The sequence below is a fragment of the Danio rerio genome, chromosome 25 (assembly GCF_049306965.1).
Source record: "Danio rerio strain Tuebingen ecotype United States chromosome 25, GRCz12tu, whole genome shotgun sequence".
Taxonomy (NCBI): Eukaryota; Metazoa; Chordata; class Actinopteri; order Cypriniformes; family Danionidae; genus Danio; species Danio rerio.
In genome coordinates, this window is record NC_133200.1 from 34850001 (window position 1) to 34873823 (window position 23823).

Here is a 23823-nt window from a genome sequence, read left to right on the forward strand (position 1 = left end):
TTGATCATCAGTAGCAGTGCAAACAAAGCTTAGTTTCTGGCTTAAAATTATATGGTTATTTGGAGTATTGTGTGTATGTGAGAGAGTGTAAGAAAGGTTTGCTTGATATGATTTGATATGTTTGAGAAAATATAAGCAGCTCTTAGAGCATAGTAAACATAGTACAGTAAGTGTATTTATGCACACACACACACACACACACTTTAATTTGTTGTTTTACTCCACAGAACTTCATATAAAAGTCTAAAACTTTTTTTGCACAGGCCTAAAGGGTTAATGATGCTAATTGATGATCGATAGTAAAATTTTGAAGTTTGACATCTTCCCAACAGAGAAAACCACAAACAATGAAGAATGCATGATTATTTGGTGTCAAGGCTTTGCAATCCAAAAATGTGGTTATAATGGAAGTCAATGGGGCAAAAACAGCCCCCAACATAACGAAAGGGTAGTCCATTTAAACAATACACAAGAGTTAAGACTGTGAATTCACTTAATTTACAATTTAAGTCCTGAGTTGATGTCAGTGGCCTCAAACACACATTTTTCCCAGCAAGACCAAATTCAGCCACTCTTTACCTTAAAAACCACAGATTTCATGAGAACGCAGAAGGAAATGTTCTGTCTGAACTGCAGGATCACCATTAGGATTATTTTAGAAACTAGATTATTAGATTATTAACTATATTAGATTATTAACTAGCTTAGATTTTAGAGATTTATTGCAATTAAGTTGGATGCTCTTCTTACCAAACTGTGTCCATTGATGATTAAAGCGTACTCTGCAATGATGGTCTCCTCAAAGACCGAGTCAACTGAGTACAGTTCTGTCTTTTCCATGTCCAAGCCACTGCTGAATTTGTCTTTGCTGGGTCCCATGATTCTCTCTTTAGCTGTCCTGTGTACAAAGCAAGAGGAAAAAGCCATTTTATATTTACAATAATAGATAATGGTTCAATTCGGTGTGACAAAATAGGCTGCAAGACATTTTTTTTAAAGATTTGTTCAGAAAGGCAGCAAGAAATGTCATTTTGTTGGTCAATCTGCCTCACTGGAGTCTAAGATGTTTTTGAAAATATGTTAAATTAATAAAGTGGGGGAAGCACGGTGGCGCAGTAGGTAGCAGTAGCAGTAGGTTGCTGGTTCGAGCCTAGGCTGCGTCATTTGGCATTTCTGTGTGGAGTTTGCATGTTCTCCCATGTTCGCAAGGGTTTCCTCCGGGTGCTCCGGTTTCCCCCACAAGTCCAAAGACATGTGGTATAGCCGAATTAGGTAAGCTAAATTGTCTGTAGTGTATGTGTGTGAATGAGTGTGTGTGGTTGTTTCCCAGTGATGGGTTGCAGCTGGAAGGGCATCCGCTGCGTAAAACATATGATGGATAAGTTGGCGGTTCATTCCGCTGTGGTGACCCCTGATTAAAAAAGGGACTAAGACGAAAAGAAAATGAATGAATGAATTATGAAAGGGGTCATATGTTGTGATTACACATTTTCTGTGGTCTTAAAGTGTAAATATTAAAGTTTTCAAAGCTTTTTGGGATAGAATATCAGGTAAATTTTGTGTCTCCTAATATATATATATATATATAGATGGATGGATGACCAAAAAGACAAATAGATAAATGACAGATCTGAGCAACAGCAATGTATGATAAGTGGAAAATAATGGGTTTTTTGAACTGTAAACACATTTGCATTACACCAAATACACAAATATCATTCTCTTTAACATCATTTGACCCCATATGAAAAAAACAAACGTATCAAAGAGTGAAATATCACCTGAGCTCCTGTTGAACCTCAAGCATAGTGTGACCTGAGATGATAAAGACCTCGTTCATGTCGTCTCTGAGCATGTTACAGGAGTATCCGATGTTCATCGCCGTCTCTGCAAGCGCAATAAGAACGATTCTTCATTGAAGACAGTGAGAATGTGTCTCAATCAAAGCTGAGTAGTCTAAAATCGCTCCTTAGCACTGGTTTACCTAGTTTGTCCCCGGTGAGCACCCAGATCTTGATGTTGGCCAAGGTCAGGCAGGCGATAGTTTCTGGAACTCCTTCCTGAAGTTTGTCCTCTATGGCTGTAGCTCCAAGCAGCTTCAGGAAAACGAGAGAGATGCAGGTTTTACAGTTTTTCTCAATTGCTTCGGCACACTTGGTCTTAACATTCTCTAAACTGTGAGTGCAAATGTCAAAACTGTTTGCTGGAACTTTATTGCAGGTCTGCAAAATGTAGCTGCTCCTCCACAACATTTCATTCTTGCTTAAAAACCTAGTTATCGTATCAGTAATTTGGCCATGGACACCAAAACATAAAGTCTCGCAGGTGACAATGATAAGTGTTTTTTTTAGGATGACAGTCAACCATCAATTTTAAAGGGCTGTGAAACCCCCCTGTCTCAGCAAGATTTTTGTCACACCTTTGGAATAAGTCAGGAAAGTGGGTGTGTCCTGCTCTGTTCTGGTGGGAGTGTCGGGGAAGGGACAGAGGGAAGGTTTTGCATAAAAATGGGAGTTTCCGTTTGGGCACGCGCTGATTTTCAAAGAGGCAAAACAAACACACAGACGCAGAGGTGAAAGACAGTGACTGTGTTTACATGGACATCAGTAATCGAATTATTTGCCAATTAACTACATCAGTATTCACAGCCTTTGCTCAATACTTTGTTGATGCACCTTTTGCAGCAATCACAGCCTTAAATCTTTTTGAATATTATGCCACAAGCTTAGCACACCTGTCTTTAGGAGTTTTTGCTCATTCCTCTTTGCTGTACCTCTCAAGCTCTATCAGGTTGGATGGGAAGCGCCGGTGTACAGCCGTTTTTAGATCTCTCCAGAGATGTTCAATAGGATTTAGGTCTGGGCTCTGGCTTGGCCACTCAAGGACGTTCACAGAGTTGTTGTGAAGCCACTCCATTGATATTTTGGCGGTGTGCTTTGGGTCATTGTGCTGCTGGAAGATGAACCGTCACCCCAGTCTGAGGTCAAGAGCACTGTGAAGCAGGTTTTCATTCAGGATGTCTCTGTACATTTCTGCATTCATCTTTCCCTCTATCCTGACTGGTCTTCCAGTTCCTGCTGCTGAAAAACATCCCCACAGCATGATGCTGCCACCACCATGCTTCACTGTAGGGATGGTATTAGCCTGGTAATGAGCCCTGCCTGGTTTTCTTCAAACGTAACGCCTGGCATTCACTCCAAAGTGTTTATTTTAGTCTCATCAGAGCAGAGAATTTAGTTTCTTATAGTCTGAGAGTCCTTCAGATGCCTTTTGGCAAATTCCAGGCGGGGAGTGTCTTCCGTCTGGCCACTCTACCATACAGGCCTGATTGGTGGATTGCTGCACAGACGGTTGTCCTTATGTAAGTTTCTCCTCTCTCCAGAGAGGAACACTGAAGCTCAGACAGAATAACCATCAGGTTATTGATCACCTCTCTGACTAAGGCCCTTCTCCCCCGATCACTCTATCGCTCTAGGAAGAGTCCTGGTGATTCCAAACATCTTCCACTTCCACTTTTTAGAGCAGCAGTGGAACTGTAACCTTCCCCAGCCTTGTGCCTCTAGACAATCCTGTCTTGGAGGTCTACAGACAATTCCTTTGTCTTCATGCTTGGTTTGTGCTTTGATATGCACTGTCAACCCTGGGCCTTATATAGACAGGTGTATGCCTTTTCAAATCATGTCCAATCAACTGAATTGACAACAGGTGAACTCCAATGAAGCTGCTGAAACATCTCAAGAATGATCAGTGGAAACAGAGGCTGTTCTCAATTCTAAGAACGCAGAGAACGCACTTGCGTTCTTGTGGAGAGTGGTCTTGCCAGGTGTCCTCGGAAGAACGAACTCGAGAGAACACAAGAACAGAGAATGTGTCCTCTAAGAAATGAGATGCTGCGTTTTTCCTGATGGTCACATGACCCTCACGCATTTTAAATGGAAAATTTTTTCAACATTACAGCATTCATACAGCGTTTTTTTTTTCGCCTTTTCACAATATATACTATGCATAAAACATTATAAATATACGTTGCAAAATATAAATAAAACAGATTTTAATACGAATTTCAGCAAACAAACACTCCTAATGTGTTTATTCCTTTATTAAGATGTCCATGGTGATGTTTACTTTCACCGTTTCATTTAGGGAAACTCCTGAGATAAATAAGTTATATCTCTGAACTTTAATAATAAATCTAAATAAAATGCTGCGCTTCCCATCTCCAGTCGCAATGACTTCTGGGACTTCCAGAGCAAGTTCGGTGCTCAAGTCTGCATTGGTGCGTCCTCGATATCAAGAACACATCCGGGAAGTTTCACGCGTCCTTTGTTCTTGTGGTTTTGGGTATTGGAACTAAACTTTGGCAGCTGATGATGACGTTACACGAGGACGCAAGATCGCTGAAGAACGCATATTGAGAAACAGCCAGTTGGTACCTGAGCTCAATTAGAGCTTCACGGCAAAGGCTGTGAATACTGATGTTCATGTGATTTTTCAGGTTTTTTATTTTTAATAAATTTGCAACAATTTCAACAAATCTTTTTTCACATTGCCATTATGGGGTATTGTGTGAAGAATGTTGAGGAAATAAATGAATTGAACCCATTAGGGAATAAGGCTGTAACATAAAAAATGTGGAAAAAGTTAAGCGCTATCAATACTTTCCAGATGCACTGTAAGAAATATGAAATATACAATACAGTAATTGGATAAGCAAGACTGCACTTTGTGTCATGATTACCAGCGATCGTATTCCACTAGATCGCTGGTTCTCACTCACAACAGACCACGGACTACACTTCCGCCTTTTCCTGGACTACATATTCAGACATGCACTTCATCTACACCCATGCTCACTCATCTAGATTGATTACACTCGCAACACCTGTGGACCATCAGAGACTGATTGCCTTCACTACATAAGCCACTCATTCACCCTTTCAGTTTGCCGAGTCTTTTTCACTGTGTAGATGACATTACAACGCGTTAATCCTGTCTTGTTTTCCTGTGTTTTTCGACTTAGCTTTGTACTCTTGTTCTCCCTGCCTGCCGCCTGCCTTTTTGGCCTCTCGCCTGTGTACTGATTATGATTCTGGACTGCCTGAACATATCTGTTTATACCTGTTGACCTTTGCTTGCCTGACGACGATTAAACCTGCATTTTTGGATCCTACCTTCTGTTGTGAGTGTCATCTCCCCGTCGTTACACGTTGCATGTAATACATTTGTAAACAAATAAATGTTAATTAATTTATTTTTTTCTTGGTAGTATTGACCCTCTCAACAAATATCCTATTTTTTTAAACCTTAATTTGCATGGTTTACTGTCATGGTGAAAAAACATCTAACCATTTTCACTTGCAAGGCTTTATGTTTTGGTGGCCTTGGCCAAATTACTGATACGATAACTAGGTTTTGAAGCATGAATGAAATGTTGTGGGGGAGCAACTACATTTTGCAGACCTGCAATACAGTTCTGAAGTTCCAGTAATCAGTTTTGATATTTGCACCCACAGTTTAGAGATTGTTTGTAAATTGTAAATTGTAAGATCTGCCCAAAACATTTGCTCGAGTGAAGTTCTGCTCTGATTTACCATCATGCCCTGCTCGATTTCTTCATACAGAGCGCCCAGTTTCTCTTCTCTGTTGTCCAGTGCAGTGCTGGCGAACAGCAGCTTCTTCGTCCACTCGTCAAACACGTCTTCATCAAGGTCTTTGTACGCCAGCGCTAATGTTCTCAGACCCTCCCCGGCGAACTCCTGCCACACACATCCATTTAGCAGAGCGATATATTTATCTCTCAGTGTGAAAGCTGAAACTTCAGTCAATTACACTGCAGTAAATATTCCTTCAGCGAAAACAAGCACAACAATCTGACCAATGAAAGCATCTACCTATCCACAAGCTTCTAAAAGCATGCTATTTTTATCCTGTTAGCATCGCATCTCCTATGACATCAGTCTGATCTCTCTTTAAAGAGCCACAGAAAGCTGTAAGTGAGACGTGAATGATGGACAGCAGCTCGTAATACTAGTGAAGGCCATCAACTGCTTTAAGACCAACAATGCCAGCTTTAGACCGGTGTTTCCCAACCCTGTTCCTAAAGGCACACCAACAGTACACATTTTCAACCTCTCCCTAATCAAACCCACCTACATCAACTCATCAGAACATAAGGAGAGACTCCAAAACCTGGGTCGGATAAGGTAGACATCCGAAATATGTACTGCTGGTGTGCCCCCAGGAACACGGTTGGGAAACACCACTCAAGACAATATATAATGGTTTGTATCATGGTTTAAGCAGTTATTTCAGTGATGATATTTTGTTTCTGAGTGAAATCATCTGGTGTTCATAATAAGCAGATATCAGAGCTTATCAGTATCTTGAAGATATTACTGATTCGCTCAGCTTAAAGTCGTTAAATGTGTTTGTATGAAGTATTTTCCGCCTGAGAAGTCTACAGGAATCTTATTGAAATGAATCTGAATAAAACGAGAGCCGTCTCTGCTAAGATCAAGCTTTTAGCCCAGAGCCTCGTCTGAATGTGATTGAGCCACTCTGACACTCTCAGTGTGCGTTTACTGTCATTTGTCAAGTGAAATGGAGTGTATCTACATCTCTGAGTGTCACAATTCCTCACCGCTATAATATTCTAGATGTCGAATGAAGACAAACCCAGAATGAAAATAACTGAAATGCATATCCTCAGGTTTATAAGTCATTGGAAGTGTTACAATTATGAAACGGGCCAATGTGAAGTAGCAGTATCACATACCATAATACTTTTAATACGCTAAATGATTACACGGCACTCTAATGTAGTTGTTACACATTAAAGGTACAGATTGTACCATGATATTAAGTCAGTTACCAGGATTTTACCTTGTTACTGCATGGTATTATCATGACGAAGTTCCAACATCATTGTTTTACCATAATACAGCATCCATATAACATATTACACAAGTACATGGTCAAAAGGCATCATATTACTATGGTAAATGCCTCAAAACATGGTCTACTCTATATATTATATGGTACTGTAATTACCTGTACTATATAGCTACACCTTTTTCATTATCATGTTCTCTCTTAAATGTTGTTCACTTTTAAAATAATTAATACTCAAATATAAATATTGTGTTTTTCAATTGATACGTTTTTATTTTTGCTTTAGTACCAAAGTTAGTACACTGAATCATATTTTTACTGACATTTTTGTACTGTTATGGTGTGTTCACAGCAGACGCGGATAAAGCATCAAGCACAAGTGATTTACATGTTAAGTCAATGCAAAGATATGAATAGACATCCTGCAGTGCGATTCGCGCAAATGAGGCGACGCCAATGACGGGATTCATGCAAATGAAGCGCTGTATCACACAAATCGATCGAGTTGGAAATTCTGAACTTCAGCAAACATTCACGCTGTGTTAACCAATCAGGAGCTTGCTCTTGTAGGGGAGTGATTATGGCGTAGTGCATGTTGTTGGTATCCCGAGGGGAATCAAATCCTCCTGCCGACAACGAACAACCGTTCATCAAACTTGGCTCGGCTTAGTCTGAAAGCCTCCATCATCCTGGTATAGTTTCTGAACTCACAGAGCTAGGTACACCTCTGAAAAGGATCTAATGGATACAGACAAAGCGGCGAACAAATCTACGCTGTTCCAAAAGCACAGCTATTATTTCAGTAAAATCCATGTTAGACATTCGCAATAAGGCTGGAGTCACCGGGCAGACAGAAGCCCCACCCATGACTCTAATCCGCGTCTATTGTGAGGTGAATTTGATGCGTGAAATAAGCAAATTTGATGCCCGAATGAAGAAAGTAAACTCATAATGTTCACGGGTCTATTTACGCGCATATTGTGGGATTTCTTCGGCTGTGCCGCATCTGCTGCCAACCCTAGTTATAACCATAGTAAATACCCCAAACATTGTTTTATTGCTGTGTTTCCCAACCCTGTTTCTGAAGGCACACTAACAGTACACATTTTCAGTCGCTTTCTAATTAAACCAACCCAGGCTCATTCTGATTACGTTCCCCAATATACATTTTTGGAGAGCGCCAAATACGTCCTAGGAGCTACGTTTTTTTGCAGTTTGCAAAAATACCCCCAGAGGCAGCTGTGTACGCTTTTTGAGATTTTCTCTCGCGAGTGCCATTTGCGCCTATTGTTGGTGCGTAAATCCATCAGAGGCCGCTGTAAACTCACTGACTGACTGATCGACTGACCCACCCTCCTCCTACCCTAAACCAGACCGATTGTGTTTTAAAACGCACCAATTGACCCGTCCACCCACTTCCCTAAACCTAACCCGACAGTGTTTACAAAAGCAATCCAAAAAAAGATAAGCCCTCGCCTCATTTTTACTACGTTTTCAGATTTTACCACACTCTCACACTGTTATTTGTTTGTTCATTTAATTTTTTTGGCTTTCTTTTTCTCTTTTTGGTACCGTTCTTCGCCAGACTCGAACCCTGTCATTGCGGTCAACTCCGCTCTGCATCGTAACACCAAAAAAGTCCTCCACGCGGAGGTAATCGGTCAGCTAGTAAGTGCGAAAAGGAATGGCGTCACCCCGTAGCGTTCGTTTTAAGGTTTAAATGCAGCCATACGTTCCTCTGGCTACATAATTCGCGATCTCCAGAAATGTTTATAGGGTTACATGTTCAGAATGAGCCTGAATGTTGAATTAAACACACCTGAATCCACTCATCAGAACATTAGAAGAGACTCCAGAACCTGAAATGATTGGGTCAGATTAGGGAGAGATCCATTATATGTATTGTTGGTGTGCCTCCAGGAACAGGGTTGGGAGGTACTGTCTGATTGTATCACATCCAAAGTAATATGGCGTTATAATTTTATATGCCTCACAACCGGGTTTCCCCATGGTACTGCATTTAGCATCAGAGTGCAACATCAAATGGTGCTGCATCCAAAATATTACCATGGTAATTCTATTTAAAACATGGTATTTCCCAATAAATTGTACCATTCCCAATTACTATTTCTCCATGCCCCCAAAAACAGTAATATCATGGTACTCTTTGGTCCATTTTAGTTAGTAGTTTAGCGCTGGTGACTTACATTAAGGTGCTCTGAGGTAGTAAACATGAGCTCTTCATTAGACGGGTCCAGCCTGTCGAAGAGTATTGTGTCGGCTCCTTTTGAGTAAAGCTTTAACTGCCCCTTTGGGTTCCTCACTGCGGAACAGACAGGAAATGAGAGTGCTGCTTATAAATGTCTAAGTACACAATAAAACAGCTTCAACAGACTGTCCAGCTATTGATTCCCCTACGTGGACGGATGAATTATGCATACAGATCCATGTAAAGAAGTGTGTCCCGGAGGATTTCAGCTTTTGTGAAGTATTAAATGTATGAGGAGACTAGATTGTGAGACTGATTAGATAAAAATGTTATAAGGCATGTGGCAAGCAGTGCTGAGAGATGAGGGCCAATATAATGAGGCTAGTGGTAATGAGTTATACATGCATGCCACATTGGTCTCAACTTTCGTGGAGGAGCTCCAGAAGGAAATGTGAAGCAATGATGACAATAGAGGTAGAGAAGGGATGCTCAATCCTGTTCCAGGTGATATATCTTCCTGCAGAGTTCAGCTCCAACCCTTATCAAAATTTGACAAGGACGATGCAATCTTGGATTGCATCTATGTTGATCCTGGAACATCATTTTTGTTTGAAAATGTAATCCTTACCTAATCCCTACCCCTAAATCCAACTTGCTATAGTTGGATAGCAATCATGTACATTACCTGACAAAAGTCTTGTCGCCTATCCAAGTTTCAGGAACGAAAAATAATAACTTGACTTGTAGTTGATCATTTGGTATCAAAAGTGGCTCATATGAAAGACAAAGGCCTCTAGATTATGCCTATTTGACGAAAATAATATATGATTATGCCTTGATTATTAATGATATAATTTGGACAGTAAGGTCTGACTTCGCTTAGACAAAAGTCTTGTAACTTAAAGGTGCAGTAGATGATTGTCTTCAGAAACATGTGTTGTTGTGCTGGTTGAAAGTCTCTTCACATTCCAATAGTAATAATTAAAGTAAATGATCTAAATGTATTTATATGTATTTTTATGTTCTGGATAAGGCATAAAACTAAAAAATGTTTATCCAATTAAATAGAGTCAGGCCGACATCTCTCATAATTCCGATAAGTAGCTCAAACTGTCTTTCCATTCAGATTTGAACAACTGCACAGCCTTTTGTACGCAGCTCCGCCGACCACTGTTTGTGTATAGACGTGCTTCGCGTTCACGAGAGAGAGAGAGAGAGTAAGAGAGAGAGAGAAAGAGAGCGCGATCGACAAAAACATGCTCACTCAAAACTTTTTAAAAACCTGAATCAATATTGAAGTTACCTTTTCACGCTGGAGAAAGGATGACAATGGCTGAAAGATTTCTCTTTGACGGGTAATGTTCTGTTTTAAAACTACTTTAGCTTCACGCAATGCTGATTAAACGTTAGATGTTGTTGTTACAAATGGGTTTTATCTGCACAGAAGTGTTGTTCAGCCACTAAAATGTTCCGGTGAAAGATTGATAAGACTATTTTCAGTTTCATAAGATCCTTTTACAGCATCAATAATGTAGATTTTAATTAGTTTAACAACAAAACACAAGTAAATACCGCTATTACGCATAGTCTCTCCCTATATTGTTTACCATGCAACTCTAAATATTTGCTCTGAAATAGCATGTCAGTTTGGCTTAGTAATGAGTGTAATTCCTGCATGCCGCCGGACGAGCACTAGTCGCTTTTAACACATGAGAGAGGGATCTTTGGCTGTCATCTTTAAGGTGCGCGTGCTCCTGTTTCAGGAGGCGTGGCTCTGGACGGCAAGGGAGGGACTGTGATTCAGAGATTTATGCTAAGCTGTTAGCATTGTGGAAGATCACCTACTGCATCTTTAACAGAAATAATGTCCAGTATAAAATAAAAGTCATGCTGCAGTGGAAACAGAATGAATATTGTGTATGAATCCCATGAGCTTAGAGGACTGCATCCATACATCTCTGCACTGACTCAAATCACTTAATAAAGTCATCTGGAATGGCAAAGAAAGCGTTCCTGCAGGACTCCCAGAGTTCATTAAGAGCCTTTGAATTCATCTTCAACGCCTCCTCCTTTATCTTACCCCAGACATGCTCAATAGTATTCATCTTTAGTGACCGGGCTGGCCAATCCTGGAGCACCTTGACTTTCTTTGCTTTCAGGAGCTTTGATGTGGAGGCTGAAGTATGAGAAGGAGCACTATCCTGCTGAAGAATTCGCCCTCTCCTGTGGTTTGTAATGTAATGGGCAACACAAATGTCTTGATACCTCAGGCTGTTGATGTTGCCATCCACTCTGCAGATCTCTCGCACTGAATATAACTCCAAACCATGATTTTTCCTTCACCAAACTTAACTGATTTCGATGAGAATCTTGGCTCCATGTGGGTTCCAGTAGGTCTTCTGCAGTATTTGTGATGATTGGGATGCAGTTCAACAGAGGATTCATCTGAAAAATCCACCTGTTTCCAAATGATCAACTAGAAGTCAAGCTATTATTTGTTGCTCTTACAACTGAGATCAAAGACAAGACTTTTGTCAGGTAGTGTAGCAGTGCATAAACCGTATGCCTAAACTTAACATAAATGGTAAACATATCCCTTAAATCTGACTGGCTAATTGGAATGTTGTTCCAGGATCAACATAGACGTCTTACTAGGTGAAATCAGATTGGTATTCACACTACATTTTTGTAAACATCGGCAGAATGCTGTGCCGTTCAGACTACATGCTTGATTCCGAGGGGGCGGAGCAAAAACGATGTACAGCAGGGGTCACCATTCTCGTTCCTGGAGGTCTAGTGCCCTGCAGGGTTTAGCTCCAACTTGCCTTAACACACCTGCCTGGGTGTTTAAAGTTTACCTAGTAAGACCTTGATTAGCTTGTTCAGGTGTGTTTAATTAGGGTTGGAGCTAAAATCTGCAGGACACCGGACCTCCAGGAACAAGTTTGGTGACCACTGGTCTACATGTTCGATAGTTTGTGAATTTGAAGTTTGGTGATCCCAGATGTAGAGAATCATAATGAGAAACTCTTGCACAACCCACTAGTTTTAAACAAGCATATCAGAAAAAGTGATGAAAGTGGGGAGACACGTGGCTCAGTGGTTAGCACTGTCACCTCACAGTAAGAAGGTGGCTAATTCGAGTCCCAGCTGGGTCAGTTGGCATTACTGTGTAGAGTTTGCATGTTCTCCCCGTGTCAGTGTGGGATTCCTCCGGGTACTCCAATTTCCCCCAAAGTCCAAAGACATGCGCAATAGGTGAACTGAATGAAACTAAATTGGCTGTAGTGTATGTGTGTGTGAGTGTGTATGGATGTTTCCTAGTACTGTGTTGCGGCTGGTTGCTGCCTCTTATTTTAATGGTTAATTTTTGGTTATTGTAAGTGAGTTCTTGCATCCTTCTTTCCTTATTTACAAACTTAGCTAGACCATGAAACCTTCCTGAGTAAATATCCCATATTTTACACCATGAAACATTCTTTCATAATACCTAATCAGTAAAAAATTTAATAAAGTAAGTCAGAACCTACCAATGACGCTCATTCTCTTCCGAACATTGTTGAAGTCTAAGATGGCCAGCAGCTGATAGGTGACCGCCTGTCCCATCTCATATAAAGTGATGGTCTCCGGAGTTCTGGATCGAAATACGAAGCCAAAGTTGCGAGCCGCAGTAACCAGGGCTCCTTCATCTGGAGACTGTGCCTGATACACCAGCTCACCTTCAACAATTTATTCTGATCAGTTTCCAGTGAGAAATGCTAACTCAATATGAAGATGTTTTGGGTGTTCGTGCTCCAGATTACCCTCGTTTCTCTCTTCTGGCATGACGGTGTGGCAGAGTGCTAACAGACGGAAGAATTCCTGCACCAGGGGCTCTTCCAGCTTGATGGCCTCCACCAAGCTGCTGTCATGGAAACGGAACTTCCTGTCCATCAGTGGATTGAAGGAGAAATCCACACATGGTGTTTTCTACGAGAGTCAGAGATAAGAGTGATTGCCAAATATTTCAGCAGTATGGACAAAGTAGCATTTAAATAACGAAACACTTTTTTGCCAATAGGCATTTTACAACTCACCTAGTGTTAAAAAGTAATGTAAAGTGTTAAAAAGTAATCATTCAGTTGATTTCCGGGTCTGGCAGGAGCACTTTTAACTTAGCTTAGCATAAATCCAAGCCAGGTTCATTACTGATATGTACCCCTGCATACATTTCTGGACAGCACGAAATACATCCCAGGAGCTATGTTTTTTTGCAAGTTTTGTTTTCGCGAATTCACCAGAGGACACTTTGTATGCTTTTTATATCTCAAGTTTCTCTCGTGAGTGCCATTCACGCCTGCTGTCCTCACGTACATCCACCAGAAGCCGCTGTCGACTGACTGACTGACCAACTGACTGATTCCCCCATCCACCTCTTCCCTAAACCCAACTGATCAACATAGGCTCATTCTGAAACTGTAGCCCTATGTACAGTTCTGGAGATCACAAATTATGTAGCCAGAAATACATATGGCTGCATTCGGTTTTTAAAACAAATGCAATGGAGCGGTATGGTGCCGTTCCTTCTCATGCTTACCAGCTGACCACTTATCTCCGTATGGACGGCTTTCCCACTGTTATAAGTTTGTCCAGTTAGCTCGCCATGTATATCGGCGGATTTAAGACGCAGAGTAGAGTTGACCACGACGAGTCCGGGGAAGAAAAGTTCCAGAAGGCAGGTAAGACAAAACCAAAAGCCAAAAAAGAAATAATAAACAAGTAAATAACAGGGTGAGAATGTCAAACCTGGTAAAAATCAGGCGAGGGCTTTTCTTTTTCTGGATTGCTTTTTAAAACTGTCGGTTTGGTTTAGGAAAGGTGGTGAGTGTTGATCAATCGTGCTTTTCAGAACACTGTCGGTTGGATTTAGGGAAGGAGGAGGGTGGGTCAGTCGATCAATGAGTCAGTCGACAGTGGCCTCTGGTGGATTTACGTGAGAACAGCAGGCGCAAATGTCACTCGCAAGAGAAATTTGAGATCTCAAAAATCGTACAGAGTGACCTCTGGTGGATTTACAAAAATTGCATAGCTCCTGGCACGTATTTGGTGCTCTCCAGGAAGGTATATAGGGCTACGTTTTCAGAATGAGCCTATGTTGTGTTAAACAGTTATGTTTTACCATTTTTGATTCCATTCTGCTGATCTCCCTGTCTGGCAGAAGCGCTTGGGCTTAAATTGTGCTGGAACACGCCGGATCTGGATCCAGCACCTCTGAAATCTGATCCGGCACCTCATTTTACCAATCTCCCTTCTCATTCCCCCTTCTCCCCCATCCCCTGTTCACTTTCGCGTTCTTCCAGGACTCCTCAACCCTCTTCACTGTAGTCCTCGACAACCCCGTGCTGCTCACTTTTATTTAAGAGAATAGTTTCTAGCCAAATTGGCCTAGAAAGTGAAAACTCTTCGTTTTGCGCCAGTATTAGTACATGATGTAACTAAAGAAGTATCGAGTTTTAAATAGCAAAATGATCAAAACTCTTTTATAAATTTTTTTGAGCGAAATGCTAATGATGTAATCCAATTTAATAATCTATGCTAAGCTATAAGTGTTCCCACTAGACCAGGGCCCGGTTTTTCAAAAGGTTTAATCCGGATCAAATTGATCTGGATTTAGTAATCCTGTTTTTGCGATCCATGATCACGTAATCCAGCTTACTTTTTGAGCCAGTTTTTCAAAGCAACATCGGATTGGATCAATCTGATCCGGATAGGAACTTTTCAGGATCACTAAATCTGGATTATCAGTGCTCAATCACAATGTAGATAAAGATAGGCCTGTGTAAAGAGCAACAAGTAGAATAGCCAGTGTGGGGTAGATATAACTTTATTTTTATTTAAAATGAAAACTAAGAAAATTTAATAAATAATAAAATAATAATAAAAAATAATAAAAACAAGAAAACCCCCACCCCATCCTCTTACAGCAGTCCGCTCATCTGAGACCTACAACACAAATACTGTACATTGAGGATATTTATAATAAGTTTCAAATATAGATGTAAAAAAAAAAAGACTTAATGTCAAAAACTCCACAATAATTTCAGACTTCCTCATCTGATGTGGAGAGAGCAGCTTGTCTGAGCGTAGCCTTTAGGAGGCGGATCTGAAGTCTGGCCTTGGTTTGCTGCAGTTTGGTCAGAGTCAGTTGTTTCTCTGCCAGATGAAGCTGTGCTTCTGCCCTTTCAGTCTCTTTTTGCAATTGTTGAAAGAGATTTCTAAAATCAGTCATTGCCATTCTTTGCACTTTTTTTTTTGGTTATTCTGTAATCATTGCATGCATCACTAATAAATATTCTAAAAACAAAAATATTTTCAATTGTGATGAATATAGATAACAATTATTGACAATAAAATGTATTGTTTTTGGTAAATTTTGACAGCTGTTTGGGGGATTATTTTATGAGGCCAAGCTATTTCTACTTTGCTGTAGGCCTATACTGAAAGGCTGAATACGTTAAAGCCAATAATCACTACAGCCTGATGGATGAACAAATAAAATTAAAACCTTATGAATCAATAGTATATCTCGTAAGATACTGTGTGATCCAAAAATAGTGTTATTTAATAAAATTTTTAAGTTTTTATTACATTTTGGGCATTAAATCCACACTAAATCCACCTTTCTGGTGGGATCAGTTTAATCCAGGTTTTTTGGATCAAAGTGATCCAAATCCTACAAAAAAGGTCTGAAAAATCCAAACTAAAGGTTTGATCCGGATCAAAACCAAGATTAGATTACGTGATCTAATCCGATTATGTAATCCGTTTTTTCTTTTGAAAAACCCATTTTCAAGATTTGATCCAATCCCTTATCCAAAATCCTAGTGGATTACTTTTGAAAAACCGGGCCCAGGAGATCAGCTGAATGGATTCAAAAATGGTTAAAACTCAACTCTTTAACACTAGTGAAGTTGTAAAATGAGCTTTACAAATAAAATAAAAACTATTTAAAAACAGTTGCTTCCATTACCTCTGTAATGTCCACTTTATGCCCAAACTCATCAAAAACATCACCTAGACAACAAAAAAAAGCCATCAATAAATAAGCTCACAAACGTGTATTTACAGCAGGGGTGTCCAAACTCGGTCCTGGATGGTCGTGTCCTGAAAAGTATGGTTCCAATCAGACACACCTGGGCTAGCTAATCAAGTTTTTACAAGGCTTTCTAGAAACATCCTTGTAGGTGTGTTGATTTGTGTTGGAATTAACTCTGCAGGACACCGGAACGAGTTTGGACACCCCTGATATACATTAGATTGAACTCACACAAGGCAATCTGAACTGTGCCCAGGCACGTTTGACCCCCATTTCCCTGTTCGTTCGACAAGTGTGAGTGCTCAGAATCGGGCCCAGTCGGGGTTTAGTTGGCCGGCCCTGGCCCAGTTGGAAGAAATGTGCCAGAGCGTGGTGGACTTTCATGAACATTCAAGACAACCGTGCCAAGTGTGAGTACACCCTAAGTGTGTCAGGAATGGTTGAAGCGTACCGTAGGTCTTCCCATTGATGGAGCACTTATTGAACACCATGATGTTCTGGGTGAGGGTGCCGGTTTTGTCAGAGAAGATGAACTCCACCTGGCCCAGCTCCTCATTGAGAGTGGTGGTCCGCGCCTCAGCAGGAGTGTCCTTGCGGCTGTAGTACATTCGTCTGTCCCAGTTTATAAAGTAACTATGGCCCAGCCGCAAAACTTCTACACTGTAATACAATCAGACACATAAGTATAAGATAAAAATTCATCTAAATCATAATTAGAAAATTACTATATAAAATTATAATTGGATTAGACTTGGAATTCAAATTGTGGCTCATGGGTTGTCTGAAGTGCAACCATACTTTATGTCACAGCACTTACATTCAAGGCTTCGCTTAATATTGGATGTGAAATTGGGTTCTGATACTGTGTGATTTGACCTACCTCACATACAGTGAGATGGGCACAACCGTGTTAAGGATGATAATGTAGGACCAGAAGGTCAGAAAGCCAGAGAAGACGGCATTGACTGTCAGTTCTTTCCACTGAAGATACGCCCAGAAGTCACTGCCGACACTCTGCTCCCAAATAGTGTTCCCGATGGCCAGGATGATCCCCATACAGATCAGAAAGCCAAAGATCTGAAAAAACAACAAATACATCATCACATGAAATGCTTTTGGTCTTCACGAAGTGGCTTATTAGTGGATGTTACTTTTTGATGTAGTTTGTAACATAGCTGTCAAGTTTAGAAGACCAAAAGTCTTGCAATCATTTCTGCAAAACCCTTTACCGACTAACAAAATGAACTGCCCTTTTGAAAGGCTGCCGGCGTGACTAAGTGAGATGCCACACGTCGATCAGTCCCAGCATGCCGTGAACACACTCACCCACAGCACTAAAGTGTTCATCAGTTTATCGATGCTGGTCCTTTTGAACTTTGTCCTCCCACAGTTTTGCATCAGCTTGGTTTGGAGTCCTGACGGAGAAGCAGAAAACATCCCCTCATCTCGGCACAGATAATGGAGTGCATTTAAAGGGTGCCCATTATTTACAAGATGTAAAATAAGTCTCTCGTGTCAATAGAGTGTGTATGTGAAGTTTCATCTCAAAATAACCCTCAAATACTTTTTTAGAACTTTTTGCAGCTGCCCCTTTAAGGCTTTGATCTAAATCGTGCCGTTTTGGTGACTGTCGCTTTAAATTCAAATGAGATTGTGCTCCCAAGCCTCTTTTTAAATGGGGGTGGAGCTAAAAACACCTATGTGAGCATAGTGGCAGATTCAAAACTCTAGTGGTGGATGGCTGCTTCTCACTGAGGGCTGTTTATGCTAATGAGGCAGAGATGGTCACTAAAGGGCGGGGCTTTCCCCCCTCTGGTGACACATATAAAGGGAAAATGTCAATCAAAGTGTTTCTGCAGACTGTTTTTTGAAGTGTGTGATTATAAAAATAGAAATGTTCGTTTTAACCATAAGAGGCTGACTGTATTCACGCACAGTTATCACACAACTGTGCTTAAAGCTTTTAGAAAAGTGATTTTTGCATAATATGTCCCCTTTAAAGAGAACAAGGCATTCAATGCGTCTACTCAAAGTAGTTAATCAATGTCCTGTGAAAATGCTTGAACAGTAAAGGAGGAATATTGTACCGGCAAAGATAACCAAGCCAAAACACCATTCAGTGTTACGGAGCACACATCCTCTCAGGAGCATCTTCTCATTGTCCAGCGGGTACTTGTTATCCTTCCAGTAGAGAGTCCCAATGAACTTGTCCAGTTTGTTGTTGGGAGGCTCGCAGATGACTTCCCCTAAGAGACAACAGGCAGCAAGAGCATGAAACTGACGTTCATTCAAAAGCATAATGTTCAGCCATGTTTTGGTTATTAACATTTTTATTATGCCATTCGTTTGCCAATTGGTTGCATAATTTAAAACTTATAAAACCAGCTAGTAAGCTAGTAAGCTAGCTGGAAGTCCCCAAACACCAATCCCTTCTCCCTCCTCCTCAATTCTAACATGGCTAGCACTGTTGACCCACAGCAAAAAGCTCATTGGTTCAAACGCTAGCTGAGCCAGTCGACACTCTGTGCGGAGTTTGCATGTTCTTCCTGTGTTTGTGTGGGTTTTCCCAGCATACTCCGGTTTCCTTCCACAGTCTAAAGACATGTAGCAAAAGTTAAAGTCACCAGGACCTATTACGTACACACTGGCGCAGTTGGCGGTCTATTCTTGGGAAGTTATCGAGAACTACCTGATCTCGTATCCCTCTTAATGCTTAATAATGACTTAGGCTCAACTATCTCCAAGCTCAGGGTTCTCTCCTGGGACAGCATGCCAAACCTGCTAACATAGTCAAGCATTATGTAACTGTGTGTTTGGCATGCTGTCTTGGGAGAGCCCAGAGCTCATAAGATCCTCGAGCCTGGGGCTCCCTCCTGTTTGCAAGGTGAGAGGGGAGTTTGAGCTTAGGTAGATCTGGAGAACTCCCCTGCTGTAGAAGCTAATGAACAGATAGTGATTGCTCTTTAGAGATAACTACTTACTAGGGGCATGTCTATGTTGCCGATTTGGATTAGTCAATTAACTTAAGGTGCAGACGAGGCAGTGGCGCAGTAGGTAGTGCTGTTGCCTCACAGCAAGAAGGTCGCTGGTTCGAACCTCAGCTCAGTTGGTGTTTCTTTGTGGAGTTAGCATGTTCTTCCTGCCTTCGCGTGGGTTTCCTCCGGGTGCTCCGGTTTCCCCCACAGTCCAAAGACATGCGGTACAGGTGAATTGGGTGGGCTAAATTGTCCGTAGTGTATGAGTGTGTGTGTTTAAATGTGTGTGTGGATGTTTCCCAGAGATGGGTTGCGGCTGGAAGGGCATACGCTGCGTAAAAACTTGCTGGATAAGTTGGCGGTTCATTCCGCTGTGGCGACCCCAGATTAATAAAGGGACTAATCCGACAAGAAAATGAATGAATGAATGAACTTAAGTTGCATGTTTTTGGACGGTGGGAGGAAACCTGGGAACCTGGGGGAAACCCACGTGAGCACAGGGAGAACGTGTAAACTCCACACAGAAACGTCGGTTGGCTTGGTAAGGACTAGAACCAGTGACGTTCTTGCTGTGAGGCAACAGTGCTAACCACTGGGCCACCGTGCCACCCATCTAGGAAAGGAGGAGTAGGGGTGGAAGAGGGGATCCTTCAAAATGAAATAGAACTTAGAGTATTTCTAGTGGCTTAGGAATCGTCTGATTGAAGAATCATAAATTGAATAATGCGGGACAGGCCACAAGCAATCATAAGCACGTGATCCTTCCGAAATTGGTTTATAACTTCACTAAGATTTAGGTCGTGTTGTCAGGTGATCAAAATTCAATGTCTAGCCAGCGTCTAAGGACAACGTTATTTTGACGTTGATATTTGGCTGATTTTAGGGTGTGTTGGAAAGTGACCAAAATTTGTTGAAGTTGAATGAAAACTTTTAAAAGCACAATGGAATAAAATGTTCAGTTTCAGGTTCATTTAGCTATATCAGTTGCTTGTTAAGCCGAATGTCTTAGAGTAACTCTATGTCATAGCAAATATTTTAGAAACCATACAGTTAAACAATTATTACTGTATTTACAAAAACACTATCCTATTGAATATCGTCTGTCAAATGTGCATTTTTAAAAATGTAATATTATCAGTAGGCCTATAACATGTGCATGCAGAAAAGAACCACTGACCTAAGCAATCCCCAAATCTTTGTTTGTTTCCAATTTCACAAATGCACTGACTGTAAATTAACCTGAATGAAATCCAGGCGAAAACACTACAAATCTCATTACAAATACGCCTTGACAGCTTCCAAAGATATACGCGAGCATACTTGAAACCCCCACAAGAGAAAGCACACAGATCAATCTAATCAATGTGACGACTGCAATAAATGTTTACGTTTACTCATGTTGACTCCGGTTCAGTTCTGCTGATGATGCACTAATCGTTCATTAAAAAAAACCAGCTTTACCATTAAAGTCTGCAAGCTTGGCAACATCGTCCCCGAGGTCTGAGGTTACAGTCAAGGCTTGGCGCACCTTCAGGTTGGTTTCTCTGTTGGAAAAAAAAAAAAAAGAGTCGAATGTGAGAAAGAAGCTCATGTTCATGTCATGTCAGCATAAATATCATCAATATGAGATGTTTGTGCTTGATGTTGTACATCAGGCACATGATTTTAAAATCTTTAAAACGTGCATTTATTATTCGATGTTTGACGAAGTCTCAGTTTAAACATGACGAGAGGGCGGGGCATATAGTAGCCCCTCCCCTTTTTACAAAACAACCATTAGGATGTTGTTTTATCACAGATCTAGCAGTGAGAGAGGTTGAGATCAAGCGCATCAAATTAAAAGCACATAAGAAGAAGGGGCAGAGCATTTCCTATACTAGGGAGCATTTGATTGGTCAGAAGATTTGATGAGGAACTGAAGTATGAAGCGACAACAATTTTTTCAATGTATATACTCAAGATTATTTTGGATTGATGTTTCTAACTTCAAGGACGTTTGGAACAAATTGGACTGTATGATGCCACACCAGCTAATAATTATAATCTGCAAAACATAATTTATTTATCAATTTAGCCTACCCAATTCACCTGTACTGCATGTCTTTGGACTGTGGGGGAAACCGGAGCACCCGGAGGAAACCCACGCGAAGGCAGGGAGAACATGCAAACTCCACACAGAAATGCCAACTGAGCCGAGGTTCGAACCAGCAACCCAGCGACCTTCTTGCTGTAAGGTGACAGCACTACCTACTGCGCCACTGCCTTGCCCTCACAAAATATCATATTCATGTAAAAAATTGTGAACATTTCATAAAAGAGATTGAACACTATGGTACTACACTGTGTACATTTGGGAATAAAAAATCTAAAAGAACATATGAAGCATGGAACAAGGTTCTCACAGAAATCTGTCAGGTTTGGTGAAATAAAAATCATGGTTTGGGATTACATTCAGTATGGGGGTGTGCGAGAGACATTTGTATAAAGACATTTATGCTGCCGGTTACATTACAAACCACAGAAGAGGGCAAATTATTCAGCAGGACAAAGTTCTTAAAAGCAAGTTCAAGGTGCTCCAGGATTGGCCAGCCCAGTCACCAGATATGAACATTATTGAGCATGTCTGAGGTAAAATGGAGGAGACGTTAAAGATGAATCCAAAGAGTCTTGATGAACTCTGGGAGTCCTGCAAGAACACTTTCTTTGCCATTCCAGATGACTTAATTAATACGTTATTTAAATAATTGCAGACTCATGACTTTATATTCTATACTGGACATTATTTCTGTTAAGTGACAAGACTTTTGTCTAGACAAAGTCAGACCTTACTGTCCTAATTAAACCATTATAAATCAAGGCATGATCATATGTTATTTTGGTAGAAAAAGCGTAATCTAGAGGCCTTTACCTTTCATATAAGCCACTTCTGATACCAAATGATCAACCAGAAGTCAAGTTATTATTTGTTGTTCCTAAAACTTGGATAGTTGACAAGACATTTGTCAGTTAGTGTATACGTTTGTACTAAGTTTGTACATTTCACAATAAAAAAGTGATTTCAAAAAAAAAAATTGTTGATTCATTTAGGCGGAAGCGACAAACTGCAAACTTGGTCATATCAGGTTCATTTTTATTTATCCTTGAGACTAACATGCTGATAGTAACATCTAAGAAGCGTCATTTTAGTTTCACTGGACCTTGTAAAGAATTTGCAGAAAAACAGCTCACCCATCAAGCTCTGCAGTCTCGATATAGCACAGTCCATAGGGCTCACTGCTAGAGAGGAGGAGAAGGTCAGCCTGTCAGAAGAAAAGACAGCGGAGACAATCAAAGACACGCATAAAATCATAAATCATGTGCTGGTTGACTGGACTCAGGATTCTGCACACTGTGGGGATTTCTTCTACTAAATCTATAGATAATGGCAGCCATATTGGGATTATAACAATCCCAATGCTTGTCAGATGAACTATATGATAAGAAGCTATGAAATTTGGTGGAATGACAGATGAATGACTAAAACTTTCAGATGCCAATTTTGAGATTTCCCTTTTAAACCCTCTGGCGCCACCAACAGTTCAAATTGTATGAAACGTTTCCAGAAATTTCTTTAAAAATATATACATATTAGGGGTTTTTACCTTTTTATTGGATAGGATAGAGAGGTCAGACAGGAATGTAAGTAACCACACTGCAAAAATGCTCTTTTTACTTAGAGTTTTGTCTTGTTTTTAGTGCAAATATCTAAAAAAAATATTTAATCAAGAAGCATTTTTTAGACAAGCAAAAAATATTGTCTTGTTTTAAGAAATAATAAATGCCCTAATTAAGTAAATTTTTCCTTAAAACAAGCTAAATAATTTATTTCTTTTTTTAGACATAAGATTATTTTGCTTACCCCATTGGCAGATTATTTTGCCCCACTTAATTTTGACATTTTATTTCTTTAAAAAAAGACAATATTTTTCTGTATTTGGCTTCACTGTCCTTGGGTTGCTCGTCAATGTATTAAATAACACTAATACATACAATAAGTAAGTGGGGAGAAAACTTTATGGAAGACAGAATAATGCAGTTCCTCAGCATTGATGTTAACCCATCAGTCTTCGGTAACTTAACTCAAAGTACTGTCTGTAAGACACTACTTTATAACAAAGGATTTGACGCCCTGGAGATTACCCAACTGGTTTGGTTGGGTCACAACTCTTGAGTTCCTGTAAGACGTTCAGTTCAAATCTTTTCAGATGCAGATACTTGTTTGCATATGAAACAAGCCCTACAATCTTATCACTTGTATACAAAATGCTTCTTGACTTTAGATGTTTTAGATATAGAAACAATACAAAAAATTCTAAGTAAGAAAAGCAGTGAACTAGGCTATTGGTTTGCATTAATTTCTTGAAACTTTTCAAACAATTGGACAAAAATAAACTTTCTAGTAAGTGAAAACCACTGAGATCCTAAAAATTGCTTAAATTACCCAAATTTTGGTGGGGAAATGTTAAATTTATTTTGCCATTAGATTTATTATTTACAATTATTTTGTTATTTTTAATCTTCGGACACTTATAACTTCAGTAAGTCATTTTACACACTTCCAACTATATATATATATATATATATATATATATATATATATATATATATATATATATATATATATATATATATAT

At 40.2% G+C, this 23823-nt stretch overlaps 1 protein-coding gene across 3 annotated transcripts in view; it reads right to left on the bottom strand.

Moving 5' to 3' along the window:
• atp8b4 (ATPase phospholipid transporting 8B4) overlaps positions 1–23823 on the bottom strand; it is a 70602-nt gene that overhangs the window by 17742 nt on the left and 29037 nt on the right. For all 3 annotated transcript variants that reach the window (XR_012400509.1, XM_682623.9, XM_073943365.1), the window contains 14 exons: positions 22379–22449; positions 20612–20694; positions 18263–18421; positions 17502–17590; positions 17056–17252; positions 16627–16835; positions 16110–16153; positions 12904–13069; positions 12631–12819; positions 9099–9214; positions 5592–5756; positions 1985–2096; positions 1782–1887; positions 751–898 (listed from right to left, as the gene is read on the bottom strand). Coding sequence is in view for 2 of the 3 variants with exons in the window: in XM_682623.9 (XP_687715.4) it covers positions 751–898; positions 1782–1887; positions 1985–2096; positions 5592–5756; positions 9099–9214; positions 12631–12819; positions 12904–13069; positions 16110–16153; positions 16627–16835; positions 17056–17252; positions 17502–17590; positions 18263–18421; positions 20612–20694; positions 22379–22449 (1854 nt within the window). In the remaining variant the exon portion in view is untranslated. The remainder of the gene's footprint in view (positions 1–750; positions 899–1781; positions 1888–1984; positions 2097–5591; positions 5757–9098; positions 9215–12630; positions 12820–12903; positions 13070–16109; positions 16154–16626; positions 16836–17055; positions 17253–17501; positions 17591–18262; positions 18422–20611; positions 20695–22378; positions 22450–23823) is intronic.